The 25,537-nt window shown below is 40.1% G+C and overlaps 1 protein-coding gene across 1 annotated transcript in view; it reads right to left on the bottom strand.

Annotated features, from left to right (window-relative positions):
• The window catches only part of ERICH6 (glutamate rich 6), a 51,359-nt gene that overhangs the window by 16,235 nt on the left and 9,587 nt on the right, over positions 1 to 25,537 (bottom strand). Inside the window, 10 exon segments of the mRNA XM_037136149.2 lie at positions 1,451 to 1,596; positions 2,970 to 3,040; positions 3,478 to 3,635; positions 4,590 to 4,703; positions 8,507 to 8,623; positions 8,721 to 8,776; positions 8,922 to 8,967; positions 12,238 to 12,343; positions 18,835 to 18,892; positions 19,730 to 20,092. Coding sequence (XP_036992044.2) covers positions 1,451 to 1,596; positions 2,970 to 3,040; positions 3,478 to 3,635; positions 4,590 to 4,703; positions 8,507 to 8,623; positions 8,721 to 8,776; positions 8,922 to 8,967; positions 12,238 to 12,343; positions 18,835 to 18,892; positions 19,730 to 20,092 — 1,235 coding nt within the window.

Here is a 25,537-nt window from a genome sequence, read left to right as displayed (position 1 = left end):
TAAATGAACACACAGAATAGAAACAGGCTCATAGACTCAGAAAACATTTTGACAGATGCCAGTTGGGAGGGGTGGGTTGGGCGATGGATGAAAAAGGTGAGGGGATTAGGAAGTACAAATTGGTTGTTACAGAATAGTCATGGGCATGCAAAACACAGCATAGGGAATATAGTCAATAATATTCAAATCACTATGTATGGTGTCACGTGAGTGTGAGATTTATTGGGATGATCACTTAGTAAGTTATGCAATATCTAATCACTGGAGTATATACCTGAAACTAATAATGTATGTCAAGTATAAATGAAAACAAATAAATAAATAAACAAACAGATTACTTCAATTTCCAAAGTCTTTGGAGGTCTTTTCTTTTTGGATATTATTTCTCTGGATTTTTTTTTATTGTGGTATTGAGTTTCCTTGTGTCTTTGATTCTTTGCATGTGTGCTGGTAATTAAATTTGAAGGATAATTTAGAGGAGTAATTTGCAGGCTGGATGAGTAATCTCCTTCCAGACAGTGTTTGGATTTGATTTTGTCAGGCACCTCAGTACACTGCCATCACTTAAATTCTTGTCACCCAAGAGAAACAAACCTGGTCTCGGTAATTTAATTTCTAGGAACCTATTCTGAGGATCTGTACTTATATAAAAATAAGTCTCTACACAAAGATATTCAAAGCATATTTTTTTGCTATTTAGTATAGCAAAAAAAATTGTTAACAACATCTATGTCCAATAATAAAGGAATGGTTAGATAAAATATATGAAAAAGCACATAGATATTAATGTTAATATAATTAACACGATATCACAGAAACATTTTTATAACTGTTTAAAAAGATAAAAATACATATGTAATGATAATTGCAAGTATGTTAACAAAAACCTATGAATAAGAAAGTCTAGGATGGTGTTGTCTAGCTGAACTTATAGTGACCATAAATATGCTTTATATCTGCCTTGCAACATGATGGCATTAGTTACACATGACTATTAAACACTTGAAAAGTGTTAATAGCTAGTGTGACTGAAAACTACATTTTAAATTTTATTTAATTTTAAATTTATTTTTATTAATAGTTGACACTATATAGTTGATACTATATTGGCTAGTGCAGGTCTAGAAAATATTGAAATGTTAATAATGATTTTTGGATATTTTCCCCTTTCTTTTTAATTTTCAAAGGATTCCAAATGTTTCTTAATATATTATTATCAGATTTTAAAGTAAAAAGATTTTAATTGAATTAGTCCCCTATAAAACATATGTAAAATATTGTTGTAAAGTCTGGTAGAAGTTAAAAGACCAAGTCCGTATACCAATTCTTCCTGACAAATAGTTCAGTGTGCCATGTACACAGGCTGCCATATTCATCATGACACCTTTTATAACTTTAGGTAAAATAATTTTTTAAGAGTAGCAAGTAAAACAAATTACAAGCTAATTACCTTTCCACATGCTTTCCTAGAATCACAACAAGCAATGGATATGTTTCTTTTTTCTAGTTCAAAATCAAATAGTCTGTCTTCGATTACCTCTTTTTTTGGAATATCCACAGAAAGTTGATAAGAAATTGTTTTGAGGTGTTTTGAATCTAATGGGAAAAGAATCACATGAAAGTACATATATGTTTTTTAAATTTCCAAAACCTCTATTCTAAAATGAAATTTTAAACTTTATTACAAATGCATTGATTTATCAGACTTTTTTTTAATGGAATAAAAGTGAGAACCTTTATTAAATTAAAGTGAAGACCTTCTTTTGTTAAAAAATTAATGAGACCATTCCTTTGTTAAAAGAAGGAAAAATGATAATTTTAATAAGTGCAATTTTTTGGCATTAGATTTATTAGTAAACAATTGAATATCAAGGAACTTTATACTAGAGATTTAGTTTAAAAAAAAACCCAAAATGTATCTTCTCTAAGTATCTTTTTTCCTTCTTTAGTTTTTCATTGTTTATTCTATTATAGTTGTCCCAAGTTATTCCCTTTTGTCGCCCCTCCACTAAGTATCTTTTCAATAGCACTGAGTTGTGGAGAAGGAACTGATACTCAGAAAGATTTAGTAATTTACCCAAAGCAGATAGGCTACTGTAAGTAGAAAAGCAAGGCTATAAATTCAGAACTTCTGGAACTGGAGACTATGATGCTAAGTGAAATAAGCCATTCTGTGAAAGACAAATACCATATGATCTCACTTATAAGAAGAGCCTAATGAACAAAGTAAACTAACGAACAAAACAGAACCAGAGACATGGAAACATGGAACAGGCTGACAGAAGGTAGAGGAAAGGGTGGTGGGGGCAGGGAGTGGTGGAAAAAGGGGAAGGGATTAGTCAAAGAATATGTATGAATGACCTATGAACATGGACAATGGTGTGAGGATTGACTGTGGGAGTGGGGGTGGAGGGGGCTGGACTGAGGAGGGCAAAGGGAGAGAAACTGGGGCAACTGTAAAAGAATAAGCAAGAATTTTTTTAAAAAGGAAGTAAAAATTTTTTAAAAGTGCCCTGGGAGTGGGGCGGGGGATAGAGGGAGGAAGAACTTCTGAATCTAAAATCAGTGCTTTTTCAATTGCACCAGTACTATAACTGCACTGGCCAGCAGCTGTGTATGAAGAAAGTAATCTAATTAACTTGGACAGATTTTCCATGCCCCAACCTGAAAATAAAATGGGATGTATGCTGAATAAAACAAGAGACAATGAACTCAAAAGCTCTTTGCAGTTGTCTGTGAAGTGCTCTATAGATTTGCTGATTTATTTTAATCTATAATGAGATGAAGACTGAAAATTTCAAAAGCTGATGGAACACCAGATTTTCTGAGCCATTTTGACTAATGCACTGACTGTAATGAGAACTTCAAATGGTGTTTTGTTTTTAATGTGCCAGTTTTAGCTCTTGGCCAAAAACATATGAGTTTTCTGATATACAACTGATCTATAACATAAGCATTGGTGAACTCACCTTCTTCAAAGAAACCAGTGTGTTCATTTGTTTTTACTATGAAATGTGCGGCCATTTTTTGCTCCTGTTTTCTACAAAATAAAAAAAAAAGATGCATAAATATGAAGTGTGTTTCAAGCTTAAAATAATATACTACAAATTTTAACTGTGTAAGTGCCATCCCTTATGATTTTTATTTGTTATTACCTGTGAATCCTGTTATTTAATCACAGCACATGGGTCTCTACTCTGTGTGGTGGACAAATTTCTCCCTTATAGGAATTCTGAAATGAATCCTCAGAATTGGGTTGGTAAATTTCTACTTTAAATCAGTGAGTTCACTGAGTTTTGGGGAGCTTCTGAATTGCATAACATTTACCAGGAATGGTAATAGGTTTGCTTTGGCCAATTTGATTTCTTCACTGAGACTGTATATTTGAAATTATGTATTTTGAAAAACAAGGTTCATTTTACAAAAAGCTCTGTAAGTGGACCTATCTAAGTTTCAATATCAAAGGCTCGATGTTACCTCCTCAGGGCTTTTTCCTTTGCTTTGATCCTATCAATGTCAGTGCCGTGGGCTGAGTGAGGTTTGATACAGATCAATTCATCTTTAGTGCTTTGGATTTTTAGCTTTTCCTCATAGATGTAGTCGATCAGATTTTGGAAATAACTACAACAGGGGGCCTGAAAAACAAAGGGGTTGTTTTCACCTCATTAGTCCTAGAATGAAGATAATTAGAGGGGATAAAAACCAAAAATGGCTCATGGGGTTTGAATTACAATCTATGATAACTTTTTTGATAACAAATTAACAAAATAATTCATATAACATACAATTCACACATTTAAAGTATGTAATTCAGTGGATTTTAGTGTATACAGAGTTGTATAACCATCCCCGCAATCGATTTTAAAACATGAAAACTGTACCCATTAACAGTCATTCCCTACCCTCCTTTCCTCTCAGCTCTGGGAAACCACTAATCTATTTTCTGTCTCTATAGATTGTCTGTTCTATTCACTTTATATAAATGAACTCATACAATATAGAGCACTTTGTGATTGGCTTCTTTTACTTAGCATAATGTTTTCAAGTTTCATCTGCGTTGTAGCATGTATTAGTACTTCAGTTCTTCTCATGGCTGAATAATGTTTGATTTCATGAATATACCATATTCATCAGTTGAAGGGCATTTGACTGTTTTCACCCTTTGGCTGTTCTAATTCATGCTGCTGGGAATATTTGTGTACAAGTGTTGGTATAGATGTATGTTGTCAATTCTATTGGGAATGGAATTGCTGGGTTACATGGTAATGATATGTTTAACTTTCTGAGGAACAACCAGACATTTTTTTCCAACATGGCTGCACCATTTTATATTCCCCTTTAGAGGTGGATGAGGGTTCCAGTTTCTCCACATCCTTGTCAAGACTTGCTGTTATCTGTTTTTTTTTTAATTATAACCATCTTAGTGGGTGTGGAATGGTATCTCATTGTGGTTATAATTTGTGTTTCCCAGCCAGCTAATACAAAACTCAAGAATACAGGGAAAACATGCAGGAGAAAATACTACATATATTTAAAAGTGACATTTAAAAATAACACTATTTCCTCAGGAAGCTTGCTTTAGAACTTACATATTCTATTGGTTCAGAGCTACTGTTGTCAGCATAAATATCCACAATGGAAAGAAATGTTCTTAGATCACTCCCACAAAATTCACACTTGGGTAATAGTTCCTCCTCTTCTTCCTTCAGAGAGAGAGAAAAAAATGAAGACCTGCCCATAAGAGCCTCTGAGAGCAGTCAGAGTCAGAGCTCTGGACAGGGCCAGAGAGCATCCAGTAGGACAGCAGGAGTGGTGGGGATGTGCCAACCTCCTTGAGAACTCCTGTCAGAAACCCTGAAGACTTCCAGGAATAGTTGGTGGGAAACTTTCAGGAGGCTGAGATCCTATACTGGAAGGCACCCAGCCAGCAAGATCTGTACATTCCAGAGTGGAACATCACTTCTGTTTAAGAGTGCTGAGGATTGAGGGCACTGGGGTGGTGTTTGGAGGGCCTCTGTCTGGTGGAGCTCACCAGAGCACAGCTGAGTCCATCGGGAGCTGTGTGGGTGCCTTCTTAGTGTGAGAAGAAACACTTGCAGAAGTGGTTGTTGACATCAGAGTCCCTTGTTGGGGAGGGGGATATACAGTGTGTTACTAAATGCAAGGAACAGAAGATAACACATACTAGATTTTAGGAAAATGTTCTAAGGAGTTTGAATACCATCTTTCAAGAAGTGTCAGGTTAGCCAACCTATCAGATGCACAGTTCAAAACACCGGTAATCAGGATACTCAGAATTGGTTGAATATGATCACAAATTAGATGAAAAAATAAAGGCTATGCTAAATGAAATAAAGAAAAATGTACAGGGAATCAACAGTAATGAGAAGAAAACTGGGGCTCAAATCAATGGTGTGGACCAGAAGGAAGAAAGAAGCATCAAATCAGAAAAAAAAATGAAGAAACAAGAATTCAAAAATGAGGAGAGGCTTAGGAACCTCCAGGACATCTTTAAATGTTCCAACATCTGAATGATAGGGGTACCAGAAGGAGAATAGAAAGACCAAGAAATTGAAAACTTATTTCAACAACTAATGAAGGAGAACTTCCTCAATCTGGGGAATGAAATAGACTTCTAGGAAGTCCGGGAAGCTCAGAGAATCCCAAAGAAGTTGAACCCAAGGAGGAACACACCAAGGCACATCATAATTATATTAGCCAAGACTAAAGATAAGGAGAGAATCTTAAAAGCAGCAAGAGAAAAGGAAACAGTTACCTACAAAGGAGTGCCCATAAGACTGTCAGCAGATTTCTCAAAAGAGACCTTACAGGCAAGAAGGGGCTGGAAAGAAGTATTCCAAGTCATGAAAGGCAAGGACCTACATCCAAGACTATTCTATCCAGCAAATCTATCATTTAGAATGGAAGGGCAGATAAAGGGTTTCTCAGATAAGGTCAATTAAAGGAGTTCATCATCACCAAGCACTTATTATATGAAATGTTAAAGGGATATACCTAAGAAAAAGAAGATAAAAAATATGAACAGGGAAATGACAACAAACTTACAATTATTAACAACCATATCTAAAACAAAAACAAACTAAGCAAACAACTAGAACAGAAACAGAATCACAGAAATTGAGATCACATGGACGGTTATCAGTGGGGGAGTGGGAAAGGGAGACAGGGGGAAAGGGTACATAGAATAAGTAGCATAGCCGGTAGGTAGAAAATAGACAGGGGGAGGGTAAGAATAGTATAGGAAATGTAGAAGCCAAAGAACTTATATGTATGACCCATGGACACGAACTAAAGGAGGGGAATGTGGGTGGGAGGGGGTGTGCAGGGTGGTGGGGAATAAAGTGGGGGAAATGGGAGAACTGTAATAGTATAATCAGTAAAATATATTTTAAAAAAGGAAGTGTCAGGTTAAAAAAAGTCTTCACACTACTATGTAGGCCACCATTTACAATGACCAACTTTGTAAATTAGAGTTCTTTCTCAAGAGGAAGCCCAGGTTGAGGCTCTAAATTCTCCTGTCTGGGCTATGAAGGTAATTGAGGAAGAGAACAGGCAGAGCAGGGGAAGCAAAAGGGGAACTTGGAGTTAGAAGTTTGGGTGACTCAGTGAGGGGTTGAGGGGCCATGGCCATGTTGGCAACCTGAGGGCATGATGGCAAGGAGGCAAGCCTCAGTAGAGGCCCGCAGGAAAAGACTGAGATCCTGACTTACAGGTCATGAACACCACTAGGGCTTCTGCAGTTGCCATAGAAACCATTCTCTAAGACTGGCAAGTGGCCATGGTGGATCCAATGTGCAACTGAGGTACCAGTGCCATCAGGGATATTCTACCCGAAAGTTCTGTCCAGTCCCTTTAGCCCACTGAAACTACAAAATAATATAGCCAAAAGCAGAAGACTTAGGGGGTGGCAAGGTGAAGCCTTGTAATAGAAAGATGGTATTGTAAAACCTAGGATGGCCACCAGATGTGGGGCAAGGCAAAGGACAGCTGACAAAGCCAGGCCATCTACAACCTGTTTCTTACAATGGTCTGGGTAGTGGGCTCCTCAGCTCAAGGTCCTTTCACCCCTTTACCTGGGGTCAAGCAAGGTGGAGATGCTTCAAAAGACCATGAGTTGGGCTGTAATCTGCCCTTGAAGAGGGTATGGCTGCAGAGAAAGGCAGGCAAGCCAGCTGTTGCTGCCCCTCAACTAACTAGCGTTAAAGCCCCATCACAGAGGACCTGGAATGTCTGTCCAAAGAGCAGGAGGAGCCAGCCTTCCCAGGTGCTAGTGCAGGGACAGGTCCCTGGAAGAAAGGGCACATGGCCTTCCTCATGTTCAGGCCCATCTCTGGGGGTCAGGGAAGAAACTTCCCTGGATACAAGCCTTTGTGGTTCAGAAGAAGGAAGGTGCTATGTCTGAATAAAAAATTTGAACTCAAAGAGTCCGTGGGGTGACTAAACCATTGAGAGACCTGGGCTAAATAAACACAGTCCATGTTGACTGATATGCAGTGGCATGGTATATTTAATGTGTTGCCCCTCATTAAACTGCACAGTTTGATGTGCTGCACAAAATGGCAACGAGCGCCACACTAGGGCATCTGCGCAGCATTGCCCTGAACTCCTGCACGTGCCTCTGAAATGTGCTGCCTCACATGACTGTCTTTTGTTTTCATTGAAAAAGCCTGCACCCTTAATGCACATGGGAGAAGTAATCAGAGGGGCTGGGAGCTGCACAGTTCTCTCCACATGGCCATAATACCCAAGTTTGGAAGTAATCATTCCACCAGTCAGTACCTCACCACCCTGGTGAAGCAGAATCGTGTGCCATCCTGTTGGAATTACTAAGGTGACCTTTTCCTTGCCTATCAAGCACAGGCATTAATTGGTCACTTAACATGATCAAATATGGCAAACCTATATTTTACCTATGTTTCCAGGTTTTATGACCACGGTTATAGGTTGAGTAGTGTTTTACCAAAAGACATATTGAAGTCCTAACGGCTGGTAACTGTGAATGTGGCCTTATTTAGAAATGGGGTTTTTGCAGATGTAATTAAGTTTCGATGAGGTCATTGGGGTGCGCTTCAATCCGATGACTGGTATCCTTGGAGAAGAGAGACCTTTGGATGCAGACACACACAGAACACCAGGACAACCTTGACAGAGACTGGAGTGATGCAGCTACAAGCCAAGGAATGAGGACTGACAACCACCACCAGAAGCTAGGAGGAGGCAAGAAAGGATTCTTTCCTACAGGCTGGACTTGCTGACTCCTTCATTTTGACCTTCAGAACTGTAAGACAATAGGTTTTTATCATTTTAAGCCACCTAGCTTGTGGCACTGCGTTACAGCAACCCTAGGAAACTAATACAGCCATCCTAAGAGCTATTTCAAGTAAGTGGGTTTGCCTATTTTTTACATATGTTCACTGTTCTTTGTGCAAATCATCATGTGACTTTTCACATCATTTATTACAGTAAAGAAAACAAAGAAAATCACCTCGAAGTCAGTGCCAAAGTTGAAACTCTCTCTTTGGAATGCCAGAAAGGGCGGTGGCCCGACGCTGGGTAATGTTCTTAGAGAAGGCTCGAACAGTGTTACGAAGTCCTCCTTAAACTAAATTACAGAGAGGGAGACAAAGAAGATTGAAGACTGACTACGTGCTCTTTACCACGAGCACAGTTTACTGCTTGGACTGATAAACGTTTCTTACCTCCAGCTCACATAAAATATTTAGTTCTGGCTCTTCTGGATTAACTACCCATTTTTCTGAAGAGAAAATGATAGATTTAGAAGTTTAAGGTCTTTGTGCAGTGTATCCCATTTGCTCTAGTTTGGAGATCCCAGCCCATTACACATACACAAACACACTTGCACATGCATACATACCGTTTAAATGCCCTGAACCCCTAGCTTTTTACCACCTTCTTGCATATATTCTTAGGGGAGGGTTTTTCTTTCTTTTTTAAAAAATATTTTATTATTTACTTTTAGAGAGAGGGGAAGAGGGGGAGAAAGAGAGGGAGAGAAACATTGATACGAGAAAGAAACATTAATTGCCTCTCACATGCTCCCTGACTGGGGATGCAACTTGAAACCCAGGCCTATGTCCCAACCAGGAATCAAACCAGCAACCTTTGACTTCTCAGGTCATGACCAACTGAGCCACAATAGTGAGGGCAAGGGAGGAATTTTCTAAAGGATGTGGGCACCGTCCAAGTTAAGGTGAGTCCCTAGTAGCAGTTTGCCTTTGCCAGCAGAGGGGATAACTCCAAACATCCACTCACTTCTTATTAACTTAGGTTTCTTTTTAAGTGTAGTTTCCTTCATTGTAGAGGGTGTTTTCATTTCTGTAAAAAGAGTATACATTTACCATTAGCCATGACAAAGTAGGAAAGAAGTATAATATAAAAGGAAATATGTCTCTTGGAAAAGTAAGTACCCTTATGGTGTTTATGTTCAATTTTTTGCCTTTTTCTAAATATAATTTTATAAGCAATGAGAAACAAAGAAAGAAAAGCCACCACTCCAATGTCTCACATTTAAAAATGTTCCTGTTCCTTTCTAGTACTGGAATACTACACAGATGCATCTTTACTTGATTATAATCATGTTTTGCAGACCCAGTTATTTTCTGCTTCTTTTAAGTACTATTCTATCTACTTCATGTCTGCTATTCTATAAAAGATTTTTCAGGTAGGCAGGTGCTGGGTGGAGAGTGGGGTTCAAGTTCAACACAGTGAACTAAAGCACCAGGATTATTTCCTCCACAGATTCCAGGGCAGTACTGGAAATGGGGAAGGCAGATATCAACATACCAGCCACTTTGAATAAATCTAGAAGTTTAAGCAAATCTAGAAATTTAAGCATATAGGACTGGAATGATGAAAAACCAATCAGAACAGTCTGCAGTCACTCAGAGGTAAAGGGAGGAGGCTGACCCATTTTGCAGCAGAGCGTGGGTCAGCAAGGACTGCTGTAGGAGAAAGAGGTTGGTTTAGACATACTTTCTATGTGGAGTATCTGGAAAACTTTTAAATATGTTTTAGGCATTTTATCCAACAGAAATGCAAGTACTGGTACAGTAAGATCTCAGATGTCCTCAACAGGTTCTGCAACTTTAAGTGAAATGACCTCTAACAAAATTAATTTTACCATTGGCTAATTGGTATTTAAGAAGTAGCTGCTTACGATATCTCCTTAACATTATAATAAAATGACATTATTCAAGGACCTGCTGTATAAAAAAATTAATGCACAAAGATTTTCATTAAGGCATTATTTGCTATCGGGAAGAGCTCAAAGAACCAAACCAAACAAACACTGAAATATCTCACAACGAGATTTATGACATAAGTCACAATAACTGTATATACGGTAACACTCATCTATTTTTCCTGGCTGCTAAGTAAAAATATTAAATAAGAAATAAAGCTGCTGTTATTCACAGGAAATATAATTATCTAATAGACTTTCAACTGACAAATTGTTAGAGTTAATAAGAGGGTCAGAAATGCAAGATTAATACATAGAAATCAACAGTTTTCCCATATAGTGACATTACCAATTAGAAAATACAATAAAAAAAGATTCCAATTGCTACATCAATAAAAAACACTAAAAAGTACCTAGGAATAAACTAATAAGAGCTGCATGAGCCTCTATGAATAAAAGGCTACAAAAGAATATTCATTTTTTAAAAATGGAGAGGCATACTAGATTGCTGCTGTTAAAACAATCAAACATGGAGGTTATTAGAGGCAGCTCCAGTGCCTTGGTGTCTCCTGTGTAAGCAAACAAACCCAAGCCAGAGTCAGCTCCTGTAAATGCTTCAGGGTTACAGCCAATCACAAGCAGTCAAGTAAGCTTCTCCAAATAATGTAACCGCTGAAGCTTTAGCCAGTCAAATAATTTCCTTGCTTTGCTCCCTTGTCTTTTCTATAAAAACCTCTCCCAAAGCTCTTGTGGGTGGTATGCTCCTAAACATTTGTGGTCTGATGCCGCACAATTCAAATGAATGTTTGCTCAAAGAAACCCTTAAACATTTGAAAATGCCTCAGTTTATCTTTTAACACTGCCAAACAAGATCAAAGAATCGACTTGTCAAAATCTGATGAAAAATCCGATCAGAATTACATGGGCTATAGAAATTAATTTGGTGGTAATTAACATGTTTCTTTTAAATATTTGGTCCATTTTGACATGAGATTGTGTCACTCCTCTGTGCAACCCTCCAGCGACTTCCCACTCATTCCCACCAGAAAAGATGTGGTCCTCACTGTTTCTTTGACCTTGTCCCCTAAGATTCTTCTCCTTACTCCACTGCTGCCACACAGGACGTTTCCTTGTTCTAGAGGGAGGTGCTTGCTGTTTCCTAGGCTTGCAGCACTCTTCCCCCAGAGACCGTCGTGGCTTACTCTCTCACCTGCTTGAGGTCTGCTCAGATATTTTACCTTCTCAGTGAGATTTCCCTGAGTGCAATGTATAAGCTCGCGTCCCTTGCACCCAACATTTTTCATCTCTTTACTTGCTTGATTTTCCTCTTTCGCACTTACATCACCCAACGGAGTATGTATATATATATATATTTATATTTATATTTATATATATATAAATATATATTTATTTATTTATTTTTTTGTGTTATTTATCTCACCATTACTTTCAGTTTCCACATTTCAATAGAAGATCATTGAGGCAAGGTTTTGCTTGTTTTGTTCACTGCCGTGTTGCTGGAACAGGGTTTGGCCTTATGAGAGGTGTTTTGACATATGGTAGGTGCTCAACGAGCACCTGATTAAGTGATACAACATAAAACAAAAAAAAACTTGAAAGAAAAGGCTATTCACAAAGATTATTTCTGAGGAGTATATTGATAAGTTAAAATTTAAATTTTTATACTATATATTTCTTAATGGTTTGACATTTAAAAAACAGCATGCATACATTACTTCTATAATAAAAAGTAAAGACATACACCAAGTTATAATGGCAGATTATTTCTTGGTGTGAACATAAATGCTACCATTGATTAAAGAATAAGTGCCAGTCCTGGGACAGAAGTATGACTATTGCCAACACATGAAGAAACTGAGACTGAATGAGGTTAAGTATCTTGCTCAGTCATCACAATGTTAGTGTTAGGTCTGGGATTCAAACCTCCATCTACCGATTGCCTACACTGTGTTCTTTCCAAAGTGCCATCTCATCACCCAGCAAAAAGCTAAGACATCAAACTACTCACCAGACTTCTTTTTGTAGGACAAGTTTCGAAGCCAACTTTCTTCTGTTTGAACTGATATTGGGGTTCCTGGATGTGAACTGCGAGAGACTGTCCTGGAATTTAGACAAAACATTTTTGTTGAGTATACCTCTATAGTTGTTAGCAGTTCTTCTAAATATAGTACATTTAACAATCAAATAATAAATGTACATAGAAGATCCTGAATTCTATTCTCTTTGAAATATTTTCCTCCATTTTTATCTCGTCAGTGAAGTCAGGCACACTGTTTGCATCACATCTGTTCTTTAGAAAGCACTCCTTTCTAAATCCTGGGCCCTGTCAGTACCTTATTATTCCCCTCAAGGACTAAATTACTACACCCCCTCTGTGTGTGCGTGCTGCTAGTGGTGTGTATGTTTAAACATTTCCTTGAATTTAAATTGAAATGAATTTAAATGAGAACATATTGTTCATTCTAAATAGCTTAAAAATAATCCAAACTCTTTTTAAAGGCTGCAGTTAAATGCACTGTAATTAAATAATCTGTTTCTACAAGTAGTTTAATCAGTTACTTGAGTTATCATTGACAGAGTAAGTAGTCAGGAATTTATTGACTTTTACTGTTTAAATGACAGTGGTAACAAGTAAACAATAATTAATGTTTTTCAAGTTCCTTTGCCTCTCTAAATTTTCTTTTTTGTAACAATTTGGGGCATCTTCCAAAGTTATCAAACAAAAAAATTTCCAAAAAGTTTAGTCAATGTTAGGATTGATTGTCCCTCTTTCATATTTCTCTGTTCTCTTAGGTCTCCACCTTCCTTTTTTGATGGTTGTCCCTTGGCACAGCCCATCAGTGGGGGGGTTTTGCTCTTATTCTGAAATGACTGTGTCCTGTCACGGGTGAGGGACTCCTTTGCCGAAGCTGGCTGTGCAGGTGTCTGTGGAAGCTCCTGTGAAAACAAGTTATAGGGGCCAAGAGGACAGGCACACTGAAGAGCAAGCCCTTAACAACATTTAATACTTGGGGTTTTTTCCAATGCCACAGTTAACAAAATCAATACATTCTTCATCTAGGTCTCTTTGCCGGCCTTAAACCAACATCAAAGATTGTTTCTGAAATCCTGTGTCAAGATGGAAGACCACCAAAGGTAATAACAAAATTTACATTTTCTGAATATTTACAGAGACGACATACGTAGTAGTTAATTTCTCACATTATTTCATCTATCTCTGCAAAAAAACAATCAAAGCAGGTACTAATATCCCTTTCTACAGGCCAGGAAACGGAGGCCCTAGGGCGCCTCTCAGCAATGACGTGCACAGGGGCAGATGGGGGTCCAGACCGCTTTGGCTCCCACACTTGTGGTATTCCACACTTATCTGCTCCTAAAACTTTTCTCATTTTCAATCTGACTGGTAATAGGGCCATTAAAGATAGAAGTTGAGCCAATGTCAGTGACATTTTTATGGCTTTTAAGCACAGATTGCCTTAAAAATACATTCTCACCAAATTCACTAGAGAATACTTTGAAATATTGAAAAAGTATTTTCTTAGGAAGACTTACGAGAGGGAATTAAGATTCGATCTGGGAAAGAGAGCTTCCCATGGAGGAAGTCCAGTCAGGACAGCACCTGCATGCACGCTTTTGTCCCTCCTTTCTGAGATGACAAATACTTCAAAGCAAACAAAAAAATAGCCTTGGAAAACAAGAAAGATGTCATCAGTAGACAAATAATATTGAAGAAGTCCTGGTGAGAAAGCATAGGTAGCCTCAGGTTGATGGAAAAGCAGAGCAGAGAATACCACAGCTCAAGACAAAAGAGGTAAGTTCTTCTGAAGGAATTCCCAAGAAGCGCCTAGTTCAGACTCAGCCAAATGCAGAGAAAGGGAATAGGACCTGTCATTAAAGTTCAAGGAGTGACCTTGGAAGAGCTGACCAGGCAGACTCTTTCTCTTCCTTTATACAGAGCATTTGGCAGAAGTTACTTAAATCTCCAGATGAAGCCCAAAGAACTGCTTTCTAAAAATTAATGACCAGCCTGCCTGAGGGGTTTTAGGCCAGAAAGAGAAGCAGAGCACAGTATGAGGTTACTTAGGACCCGCTCAACAGGCTTGGGTGAAGGGACAGGCACATTCTACCCATGAAGAACTCTAACCACCCAGTAAATTGTCCTTATTATAACTCCAGTAATAGTGGAGTTGCCCATCTTGCTGCTTCCTGCCGACACTCCACAGGAAGCTGGCTCTGACAAAAGTCACCCACCTACGCAGGACTCACAGTCAAACTTCCTTCCACAAGCCCTGTTAAAACATAACTACTCACTGGCAGAACTCCATTTTAGCTACCTAACAGTTATTAACTGGTAAATATAAATGGGTAACCAAGGATTACCAGTCACTTAAGGACAATCAGAGGCATGGAAGAGGAAGGATCAAGATAAATAAATAGAACAACTGATCCTGACAGAAAAAAAATACATCCCCCCAAAGAATTTAAGTATACTATGAGAGTACCCTTAAAGACATTTTAAAAAACCCACACAACTATTTGAACACCAACAGAGAATGAGAACTTGTTCTTGGAAATTGCAAATATGTATCCTGAAATAAATTCTGTACAAGGGCTGCATAGTAGTAGCATGTAAACACCTAAAATCTTGAAGATATTCAAAAAGCCCAAAAGCTATTCTTTAGGAGTTGTAAAAGAAAGAACAGAGGCAGTGAAGGGAAGGAAATAAGCAAGTAGTGTTTGAAAAGGTTTAAAAATCCCTGGTCAGCAATACTGGATACTAGAATGCAATGAAGCAACCAGTGTGTTTAGAGTACTGAGGGGAATTGGTTTTAAAGTGTTGGTTTTGCCAGGTTATCTGATTAATAAAGAATGAGGGACAATGAAGAAATTTCAGAATAGGCAAGGACTCAGAAATTTGACTTCCCATGAAATCTGCATGAAAAAATTACCTGAGGCGTTTCTCCAGCAAAAAAAAAAAAAATCAAAAACAAAAACAAAGAAAGCAATATCAGAATCACGAGTGTGGACATTGAGCCCAAATAAGAAAAACTGAAGACAACTAAAAATACCTAAGAGTTGAAAAGTTCATCTTTTAGGAGCGAGATTTTATGAACATAGGGTTTCATTTTCTGATACATAAATCCAGTCACATTATTGGATCTTAGCAGGAAATTATGAGTATTATTTATTGATTTTCATTTTTAAAAATCAACCTGTACCCAAAGCACTGAGTTAATTATAATTATAAAATATAATGCAAACATAATAAAGTTGGTAAAGCAATATGACTTTATATAAATATATAAGTTTTAATATAGTTTGCTATATAATTTGTTAATTGGAGGAGGAAAAGGTAAGAAAAGAGGTGGAAGGAAGTAGATGTGCATTAATGTGTTAATTTTCATAAGTTAATAGTTACTAAAATTGACAAATCAAGAAATAGAGGTTTAAATACTTTAAAGTCTTAAAGATTATAAAAACTAAAAATAATATAACTACCAAAAAATAGAGAGGAGGGAAGTACTATAAGTTACATTTGTCATCTTTCATGGTGGGGAGTCAGTAATTATGAGATAAATCAAGAAATAAAAATATGCTACTTAAATTTATACTGGAAATAAAACAAACTGTTAATAATTTGTTGGTGCTGATGAGGAGTGAGGGGGTTGAGAATAGGTATGAAGATTTTAGGTTTTGTACCATTGTAAACTTTTATATCTTAACCTTGTACATATATTATCTTTTCTTAAATGTGGAAGTCAGATGAGAAATAGAAACATTTTTAAAAATATATTTTATTGATTATGCTATTACAGTTATCCCATTTCCCCCCTTCACTCCCCTCCACCCTGCACACCCCCTCCCCCATTCCCCTGCTTTAGTTCATGTCCATGTGTCATACTTATAAGTTCTTTGGCTTCTACTTTTCCCATACTATTCTTACCCTCCCCCTGTCTGTTTTCTACCTACCATCAATGCTACTTATTCTCTGTACCTTTTCTCTCTCTCTCTCTCTCACTCCCACTCCCCTGTTGCTAACCCTCCATGAGATCTTCATTTCTATGGTTCTGCTCCTGATCTAGCTGTCCTTTTAGCTTGCTTTTGTTTTAGATGTGGTTGTTAATAACAGTGCGTTTGCTGTCCTTTCACTGTTCATCTTTTTTATCTTCTTTTTCTTAGGTAAGTCCCTTTAACATTTCATATAATAAGGGCTTGGTGATGATGAACTTGAATTTGATCTTATCTGAGAAGCACTTTATCTGTCCTTCCATTCTAAATGAACACTTTGCTGGATAGATCAATCTTGGATGTAGGTCCTTGCCTTTCATGTCTTGGAATACTTCTTTCCAGCCCCTTCTTGCCTGTAAGGTCTCTTTTGAGAAATCAGCTGACAGTCTGATGGGAACTCCTTAGTAGGTGACTGTCCCCTTATCTCTTGCTGCTTCTAGGATTGTCTCCTTCATTTTAATCTTGGGTGACTTAATGATGATGTGCCTTGGTGTGTTCCTCCTTGGGTCCACCTTCTTTGGGACTCTCTGAGCTTCCTGGACTTCCTTTGCCAGATTGGGGAAGTCCTCCTTTATTATTTGTTCAAATAAGTTTTCAGTTTCTTGGTCTTCCTCTTCTCCTTCTGATACTCCTATAATTCAGATGTTGGAATGTTTAAAGATGTCCTGGAGGTTCCTAAGCCTCTCCTCATTTTTTTTGAATTCTTGTTTCTTCATTTTTTTTTTCTGATTGAACATTTCTTTCTTCCTCCTGGTCCAGTCCATTGATTTGAGTCCCAGTTTCCTTCTCATCACTGTTGGTTCCCTGTACATTTTCCTTTATTTCATTTAGCATAGCCTTCATTTTTTCATCTAACTTGTGATCATATTCAACCAATTCTGTGAGCATCCTGATTACCAGTGTTTTGAACTGTGCATTTGATAGGTTGGCTACCTCTTTGTACTTTATCTATAGTTGTATTTTACAACTATCTATCTATAGTTATATTTTTTTCTGGAGCTATGATCTGTTCTTTCATTTGCCCCCCCCCCTTTTTTTGTCTTGATGTACCTGTAACATATAAGGGGTAGATCGTTAGGTGTTCACCCAGGTGGGGCAACCCACGTTGCTGCTTTGTGACGCTGTCTGTGGGGCAGAGGTCCGAGAGGGAAGAATGGCCCTTGCTCCGCTCTCTGCTGGATTTCAGTAATTTCTGCAGCTTCCCCTAAGCAAACTGGGCTCTTCTGGTGCTGATTCCCATGTGGGTGGGCTTGTGTGCATTCTAGGACCCTGTGGGTCTCTTCGGCAAACTTTCCTGTGAGGCTGGGAGTCTCTCCCAGCACCTCAACCCCCATGGGTATTTTCAATGGGTGTTTTGAGGCTTTATTCCCCAGTGCTGGGACCCTGGGTTGTGTGGTCTGTCTCACTCCCCAGTTTCATCTGGTTTATCTGCACATGAATGTGGGACCTTCAGGTTCCACAAGCCACCTTGTGTGCCAAGCCCCTCCACAGTCTGCAGCCTTGCTGGGTATGCCTGCTGCCACCTTGCACGCCCAGGGTCTGCCAGCTGCTGCTTTGTGCACCAGGGGTCCACCAGCCACCGCTTTTTTTGCCATGACCCCTCTCCACCCAGCTCTGCCCCTCCTACTGGTCTGGATGAATGTGTCTACTTTCACTCCTTGGTTTTCAGGCTTCCATACAGTTCAATTTTCTGTCAGCACTGGCTGTTATTTTGTTTCTAAATTTAAAAAAGTATTTTACTTATTTATTTTTAGAAAGAGGGGAAGGGAAGGAGAAAGACTGGGAAACATCAATGTGTAGTTGCCGCTATGTGTCTCCCACTGGGGACCTGGCCTGCAACCCAGGCATGTGCCCTTACTGGGAATCGAACCAGTGACCCTTTGCTTCAGGGGCCCATGCTCAATCCACTGAGCTACACCAGCCAGGGCTATTTCTAAATCTTTGTTGTTCTTATTTTGTTTCTGTGAGGAGGCACAGTGTGTCTACTTATACCTCCATCTTGGCCAGAAGTCTGATAAATAGAAACATTTAAGTGGAACAGAACAATTCCCCTTATGCTTAAAAATTTAAAAGTTGCTTGTAAAGGCAAAATTTAGGTGAACAGTAATTCAAGATTGTAGACTCAGATTTGGTGTGAGATTTTGAGGGAAGATTTATAAAGATATTCTAAAAGGTGTTTTTCTGGTTTCTTATTATAAGGTACTTGAAGGCTAATAGCAACAACAAGAAAAAGATCATAATTTTCACTCCCCTCCACAGTGTCCCTGATCACTGTCAAATTTAGCCAATAGAGACTTATGTCTTGAATGTTGATAGTATTTACACATGGCATACACTTATTATTTCAAGATATTAAGAAGTACATATGCCATCTTTATAGGTAGGTGATAAGTTAGAGATGGGCAGGGACCTTGTCTCTATCTCCTCTAAGTGTCTAATGGTGTAGATTAAAAAAAAACTTTTTTGAATAAATTAGTTGTAAATGCCTTGGATGATTTTTACTCCACTTTCCGACAGGTTTACTCAAAAATTAAATATAATCAATTTCAAAAATAACGTGAAAACTGAAAGCATTCTCTTACCTATTTAAACTTGTTTCAGACATGTCTCTCCTAAACGTCTGGAATATTTTAGGAAAACCTGTTGAATGAAACATTTAAAATTTCAGCCATTCCTTCTATATCAGTAGTTCTCAGAAAGACAATATTGCCCTCCAGGAAGTACTTGGTAACCATCCGTAGACATTTTTGATTGTCACGCAGAGGGGTAAGGGCTAATGGCATAGCCAGGACTAGAGGCCAGGGACGTTGCTAAGCATCCTATAATGCAGAGGACAGTCCTGTCCCCTCATCTTGCCACAATGAAGAGTCATCCAGACCAAAATGTCTTAAAGGAAGTGACTGGAGTGGTTTCAGTACATGAAGTTAAACACAAAGGTAAGTTGTTTTTTGCAGGACTGTTTTTTTAGTAATACAGCACCCTTAAGGCACTACTCCTTCTCCAAGAAGGAGTAGTGCCTTGTGTGTGTGTGTGTGTGTGTGTGTGTGTGTGTGTGTGTGTGTGTGTGAGAGAGAGAGAGAGAGAGAGAGAGAGAGAGGGAGAAATCCAGAGTGAGAGATGATGCTATCACTGTGTATGCACGCAAAAGTAGCACCACCTACGGCTCTGCCTGAATTGCCAATTGTAAGAGGCGTTCACCTATACCTATATTGTATAAGTTCCGCTCAGCCAAGATTTTAGTGCCTTTGACAGAAGGGACTGAGGTAGACTGGAGTGTGTGTGTGCAGTGGGTCTGTATTTCCTAAGGACACCCAGGTGGAGGAAGGCCCTGGAATCTTTGGGTCTGCTGCCCCCTAGGGCCAGGGAAGCCTTCCAGGAAAGGGCGCGCAGGGGCAGTACTTTTCTGGGGGGAGACGCTGGAGGACCAGATGCTGCTGCGCGTTCTGGACGTCTGGCTGAGTGTTGTCTCAGGCTCACTGGTCGTCTCACGCTCACTGGTCGTCTTAGGCTCACTGGTCGTCTCAGCTTCACAGGAGGTCGTCTCAGGCTCGCTGGACGTAGGTGTCGGGGTCAGGCTGGGGCTTGAGATGCTGGTGAATCGAGGGCGAAAGGCCTTCAGGTCGTCGTCATTATTGTCACCGATGTTCATAATTTTCCAGAAGTATTCGTTGCCAAACGTCTCATGGTCCTCTACCCCATTCTCCTCCTCTGCCGCCTTCTCCTCCTCTGCATCTGCCTTCTCCACTTCCTTCTCCACTCCTATCTCCACCTCTTCTTCTTCCTCCTCCTCCTCCTGGTCCTCCTCCTTCTCCGGCTTCCTGAATCTACGCGAGTGCCAACCTGCCATTGCCCACGGGAAGCGGGATTGCAGCTAGCCTTGCACAGAGGTGGTGGCCCCAGGGAAGGATCCAGGCCTGGGGCACGAGCCCTGTTGTGTGTCTGTCTCCCCGGGCAACTGCCTGCAGTGGGGCAGAACTTCGGGGATTTAAAGCCACAGAACACCCTTAGCTAGTTGGCACGGCAGTGCCTAGAGAGCGGCAGTCAGGCCAGGAGCTGCTAAGGTGAGCTGGGGCCACTGCAGAAGTCTTTTACAACTGCTCTTCGTAGTCTCAGAGTGCCCCTCGACCGCCTCCCCCCACCCCCAGCAGGCTTCTGCCAGATGATCTTCCTTTCCTCTATTAGCTTCTTTGGAGCAAGTCTTTTTACTTTTATTTTTCGAGGGGGTAGGGGTCGTGGCTACCAGCAATGGACCCCATAAGGGCACTTGTTATTGCGTATGCTGGAGTGTGAGTGTGTGTGTATGTGTGTGTGTAGACAACCACCAGCCCTTAGGTCCTACTTTGAATTTTTATTTTTATTTTTAAAATATCTTATTTTATTTTATTTTTTTAGAGAGAGGGGAGGTGAGAGCAAAAGGGAGAAACACACCAATGCATGGTTGCCTGTCACCATAGCCTCCACTGGGGACCTGGCCCACAACCCGGGCATGTGCCCTGACTGGGAATCAAACTGGCAACCTTTTGGTTTATAGCCTATGCTCAATCCACTGAGCTACACCAGCCAGGACTGATTTGAACTTTTAAAACATTTCCTTACATATTATCTTGCTTAGCGAGACTGGGGTCTTCTGTATTGCTGGTTCTATCCGTTCATCCAGGAGGTGGAAAAAGCTTGAGACATCTGGGCACCTGTGTCTTTTGGGGGCTTTGTTTTCAGTTCATAGTACTTATTAAAATGTTTGTAAGATATTTCAGTACACACAAATAGGTATGCAGATATAATGTACACCTGTTTATCTACTACCCAGGTTGGAGCAGACACTTTCACTGTAGAGTTCAGCTTTCTTTTAAAAGCTTTTCAAGACAGAAATGTGTCTGGTGAGAGGGATTTTGTTTCTGAGGTTTGATGTCATTGCAAAGATAAAGGAAGCAAACAAAAGATTCTACATGGCAAAGGACATCTGGGTGTTGTGAAAACGGCCTTACTGACCCTTACATTAATTAACTAGCATTAGGCCTACAAGTACCTTTGTATGATCTCTATTGAATCATGCAAAGCCTCAGTTCAGCCTCTTTCAGCCTCAGTTTCCCTGGGTATTGATATTAGGAAAAAAACTGAAATAAACGTTGGTAAGAGAATACTTAAGAGTCAAATGGCTGTTAGGGAAGTGGGGCCTCTGCAGATCTTATGCCTCAGTTCTGCTCTGCTATTAAGTTACTACACCTGTCGCTAAACTTGAACCTGGAAAAGCCAGTGTTCAAGCTGCCTGTCACCACGAGACCCAATAAATAGAGAGAGGTTCAAATCTTTACAAGCACTCAGATGGCCAGCGATCTGAGAAGATGACAGGTTATGGACTCTAAGAGACCATCTTGCATTTCCTTTCAAGCCAGCCTTTTTCATAAGGAGGAAAAAAGGCGTAGGTAAAGGATTTGGAATTCAGGAAGAGGTTAATCAAATAAAAGCTGAAGTTCAGCAATTTCCTTAACATCCTTTCATCCACCGACCTGTGATTCTTTACCTGTGTCCTGTGTCCTATGTTTTGGGTGATTTTCTTTATATGTGTCCTGGGAAGAGGGATGTCTCTCCCTGGAACACAATGGCTCAGATACCACCTCGATTGCTTATGGTCTCTGCTGGAGCACAAAAGTCGAATTGCTTTGTGGTCTCCTGGAGTCAGGGTAGGCCATGCCGTCAGTTTTTGAAACAATGGCTTTTTACATGCTTTAACTACTAGACTTATTAACTATTACCTAAAACTAGAAGTTTGCAACTCTTGAGTTCCCCCATCAAACTTGCTATAAACACCCTGAAACAACTGCTGTATGGACACCTGTGGACTTGACCTTCTCCTTGTAGTTTCTACCCCTCCTTGTTTGCATGTTGGGATTAACCAATCCCTATTAACCTAACCAGCAATTCTTCATTTGCATGAAAGAATTATACTTTGTGGTTTTTATGTTTTTAAACTGTGCCTTTCTTTGTTCTCTCCAGTGCACAGTTTAGGTTTCTACCTGAATCTGTATCTGTTGGATTGTAATCCTTTGCTCGAATAAATGCATTTAGTTCTTTATTACAGCCAGAATCTCTTCTTTGGTTGACAGTATAAATGGAAATAATAGTACATATCCCTAAGATTTTTGTGGATATCAATGAATGTTAAATGACTGCCTATGACTGACAGTGTGAAATGCAATAATGCAAAGCACAAAAAACAAGGTATGCCTGGATATTTATGTCTTGTATGTACAATTTTGTATCATGCTTTTAAAAATTTAGCATGACATAAACATTCTCATTAATTTTTATATCACATCAAGTAGCTATACCTCAGTTTATTAAATTATTTTTGCATTTAACTAGAGAATTATCAAAAGGATATTCAATATTGCTTTCAGTCAAGATGGCAGAGTAAGTAAATGCTGTACTCACCTCTTCCCATGATCACATCAGAATCACAACTAAATACAACCATCTTTGAGAACCACCTGAAGTCTAGCTGAACAGATCTCCCATAACTAAGGATATAAAGGATATAAAGGACAGGTGAAGGACCCAGCTAACCCACTGTATAAGTCAGCTATGGCTGCTTTAACAAAATACCACAGACCAGGTGGCTTAAATAACAGAAGTTTATTTTCTCACTGTAGTGGATGCTGGAAGTCCATGATCAAGATGCCAGCGTATTTACTTTCTGGTGAGCCCCTCTTCCTGGCTTGCAGATGGCCACCTTCTCATTGTGTCTTCAACTGGCAGGTTTTGTTTTTTTTTTTCCAATTGTGAGCATGGTAGGGGGGGGTGGAGAGGAGGGAGAAGGAGGGGGAGGGGAAAAGGGAGGAGAGGGAGAGAGGTAGGGAGGGAGAGAAAATAAATACACTAATCCTTTCTAATTAGGGCTCCACCCTTATAACCTCATTTCACCTTAATTACTTCCTTAGAGGCCCCATCTCTGAAAACAACCACCCTTAGGATTAGGGCTTCTACATTTGGATTTGGGGGCATACCATTCATAACACCCACTATGAGGAAAGCAAAGGAGCCAGGGTTTCAAGTGAGCCATTGAAATAGGAATGGTGGCCAAGGCCCAAGAAAAGACTACTGATCCTTGGTGACTGAGTTATTGATGTTTGTAAGAATGTTTTCAATGACTGGGCAGATGTCTGTCCATCCTTTAAAATCTTTGCTAGCTTGGGTTCTCCAAAAAGTAAATGCCAAGATGGGGGAAACACCTGTAGCCGTGCTCTTGAAATTGCATTGCAGGTCTGAGGTCTGTGGAGGAGAGAAGAGAGGGAGGAAGGAAGGGAGGAAGGAAGGAAGGAAGGAAGGAAGGAAGGAAGGAAGGAAGGAAGGAAGGAAGGAAGGAAGGAAGGAAGGAAGGGGGAAGGGAGGGAGGAAGGAAGGAAGGAAGGAAGGAAGGGAGGGGGAAGGGAGGGAGGAAGGAGGGGAGGAAGGGAGGGAGGAAGGAAGAAAGAGGAAAGAAAGGAGAGGGGGGAGGGGGGGGGGAGGGGAGGGGAGGGGAGGGGAGGGAGGGGAGGGGAGGGGAGGGGAGGGAGGAGAGGGAGGAGGGAGAGGAGAGGGAGGAGAGGAGAGGAGAGGAGAGGAGAGGAGAGGAGAGGAGAGGAGAGGGAGAGGAGAGGAGAGGGGGAGAGGGAGAGGAGAGGAGAGGAGAGGAGAGGGAGAGGGAGAGGGAGAGGAGAGGAGAGGGAGAGGGAGAGGGAGAGGAGAAAGAAGGAACAAGGGAAGGAAGTCTAGTGGGAAGAGTGTAAGCAAGCAGTACAGTTCTATGTAAGTTTGGGGATATGGCCAAGGGAGACCCTGAGCCAGTTGCCTGTCAGGGGAGTGCGTCTTTCAGGAATGCACCTATCCTCATCTCCCTGCTGTGCTGTCATTGGCTGGGAGTTACGTTGGGAAACATGGCCACATGTTTGGGGCATGTGGTGGAGGATTCAGAGAGCTGTAGCTCGAGGTATTAGTTTTGCTTTCCCCACTCCCTACTCCCACCCCAGCAGCAGGAGATGAACAGGGAATTTTCATGGTGGACACAACCTGTTCTGCTCAAGTCTGCCTTCCCCCTTGTGATCTCCCCTGATTCCTCTCCTCAAATTTAGTTATAGTCTTCCCAGAGTACTCTTTGTTGCTTAAGGAGAAAACTTAGCAGGTGGTATTATTGACAAGGACAAGAGTAAAATTGTTAAGGGCATGGATTCGAGGAGGAGCAAGACTACTGGGGTTAAACCCTGGCTTCCAAATTGAACAGCCGTGTGACTTAGCTAAGATACCCAGCTTCTCTGTGCCTCATTCTCTACATTTGTACTATGGGAAAATACTCCTCCTGACGAGCCTGCGAAGTGGCCTAACAGTCACTTCTTTGAAGTGGTACAAAGAACTAATATTCTTTGTATCTGCTTTATAGGCTGGTCATGAGGGTTCAATGAGTTATATATAATGGCTTAGAACACCTCCTGGAACATTATAAATATTACATTATCTATTTATACTTTTAACTGTCCATTATTATCTTACAATTAGAATGTAATGAAGTTTGTGAATTGAGATAGCCATGTAGATCTTCTTTCAAATCTTGTTAGTGATTAAAAAAAAAAGTCGAGAAGATTAAGAAAAGAGAGATTTAATAGAAATAGATATAAATACCCAAGTGTTTTTATTTAAAAATTTTTTATTGTTTATTTTTATCCTCACCTGAGGACATTTTCATTTGCTCTTTTGGAGAGAGAGCGGAATGGGGAGAAGGAAAGCGAGAGAAATGTTGATGTGAGAAAGGAGCATTGATCAGTTGCCTCCGTACACATTCAGACTGGGCGTCCGAGCTGGGACTGGGGATTGTACATGTCTGGACTGGCGATGAACCTGCAGTTTAGGTATGTGCCCTGACCAGGACTCGAACCTGCAACCTTTCAGTTACTGAGTGACGCTCCAACCTGAGTGACGCTCTACACCTGGCTGGTGTGGCTCCAACCACTGAGCCACACCAGCGTGGGCCCAAGTGTTTTTATAGGCTGCAGAGGAAGTGGCAGCTTGATTGTGAACTGTTATCTGAACTGGACTCTCCTGTGCTTGTTAACTCTCTATTGTCCCCGCAGTTTTTAGCAAATAAGCAACTTCGAAAATGATAGCTGGCCCCGTATGAATGCTGTGTGTGGGTAAAGTGTACAGCACAATATCTATGAGGCGGGGAGTTGGCACTAGCTTCCTCTTTACTCTATTTTCTGGATTTTATTGTATCCTTCGACTCAAGGAAGTATTGATAATACACCAGGCCTTGGA

Source organism: Artibeus jamaicensis, unplaced genomic scaffold (genome assembly GCF_021234435.1).
Source record: "Artibeus jamaicensis isolate MK-2021 breed Jamaican fruit bat unplaced genomic scaffold, CSHL_Jam_final contig_466, whole genome shotgun sequence".
NCBI classification, from domain to species: Eukaryota; Metazoa; Chordata; class Mammalia; order Chiroptera; family Phyllostomidae; genus Artibeus; species Artibeus jamaicensis.
The sequence above is the reverse complement of the archived record's forward strand: the minus strand, read 5'-3'. Positions and strand labels throughout refer to the sequence as shown.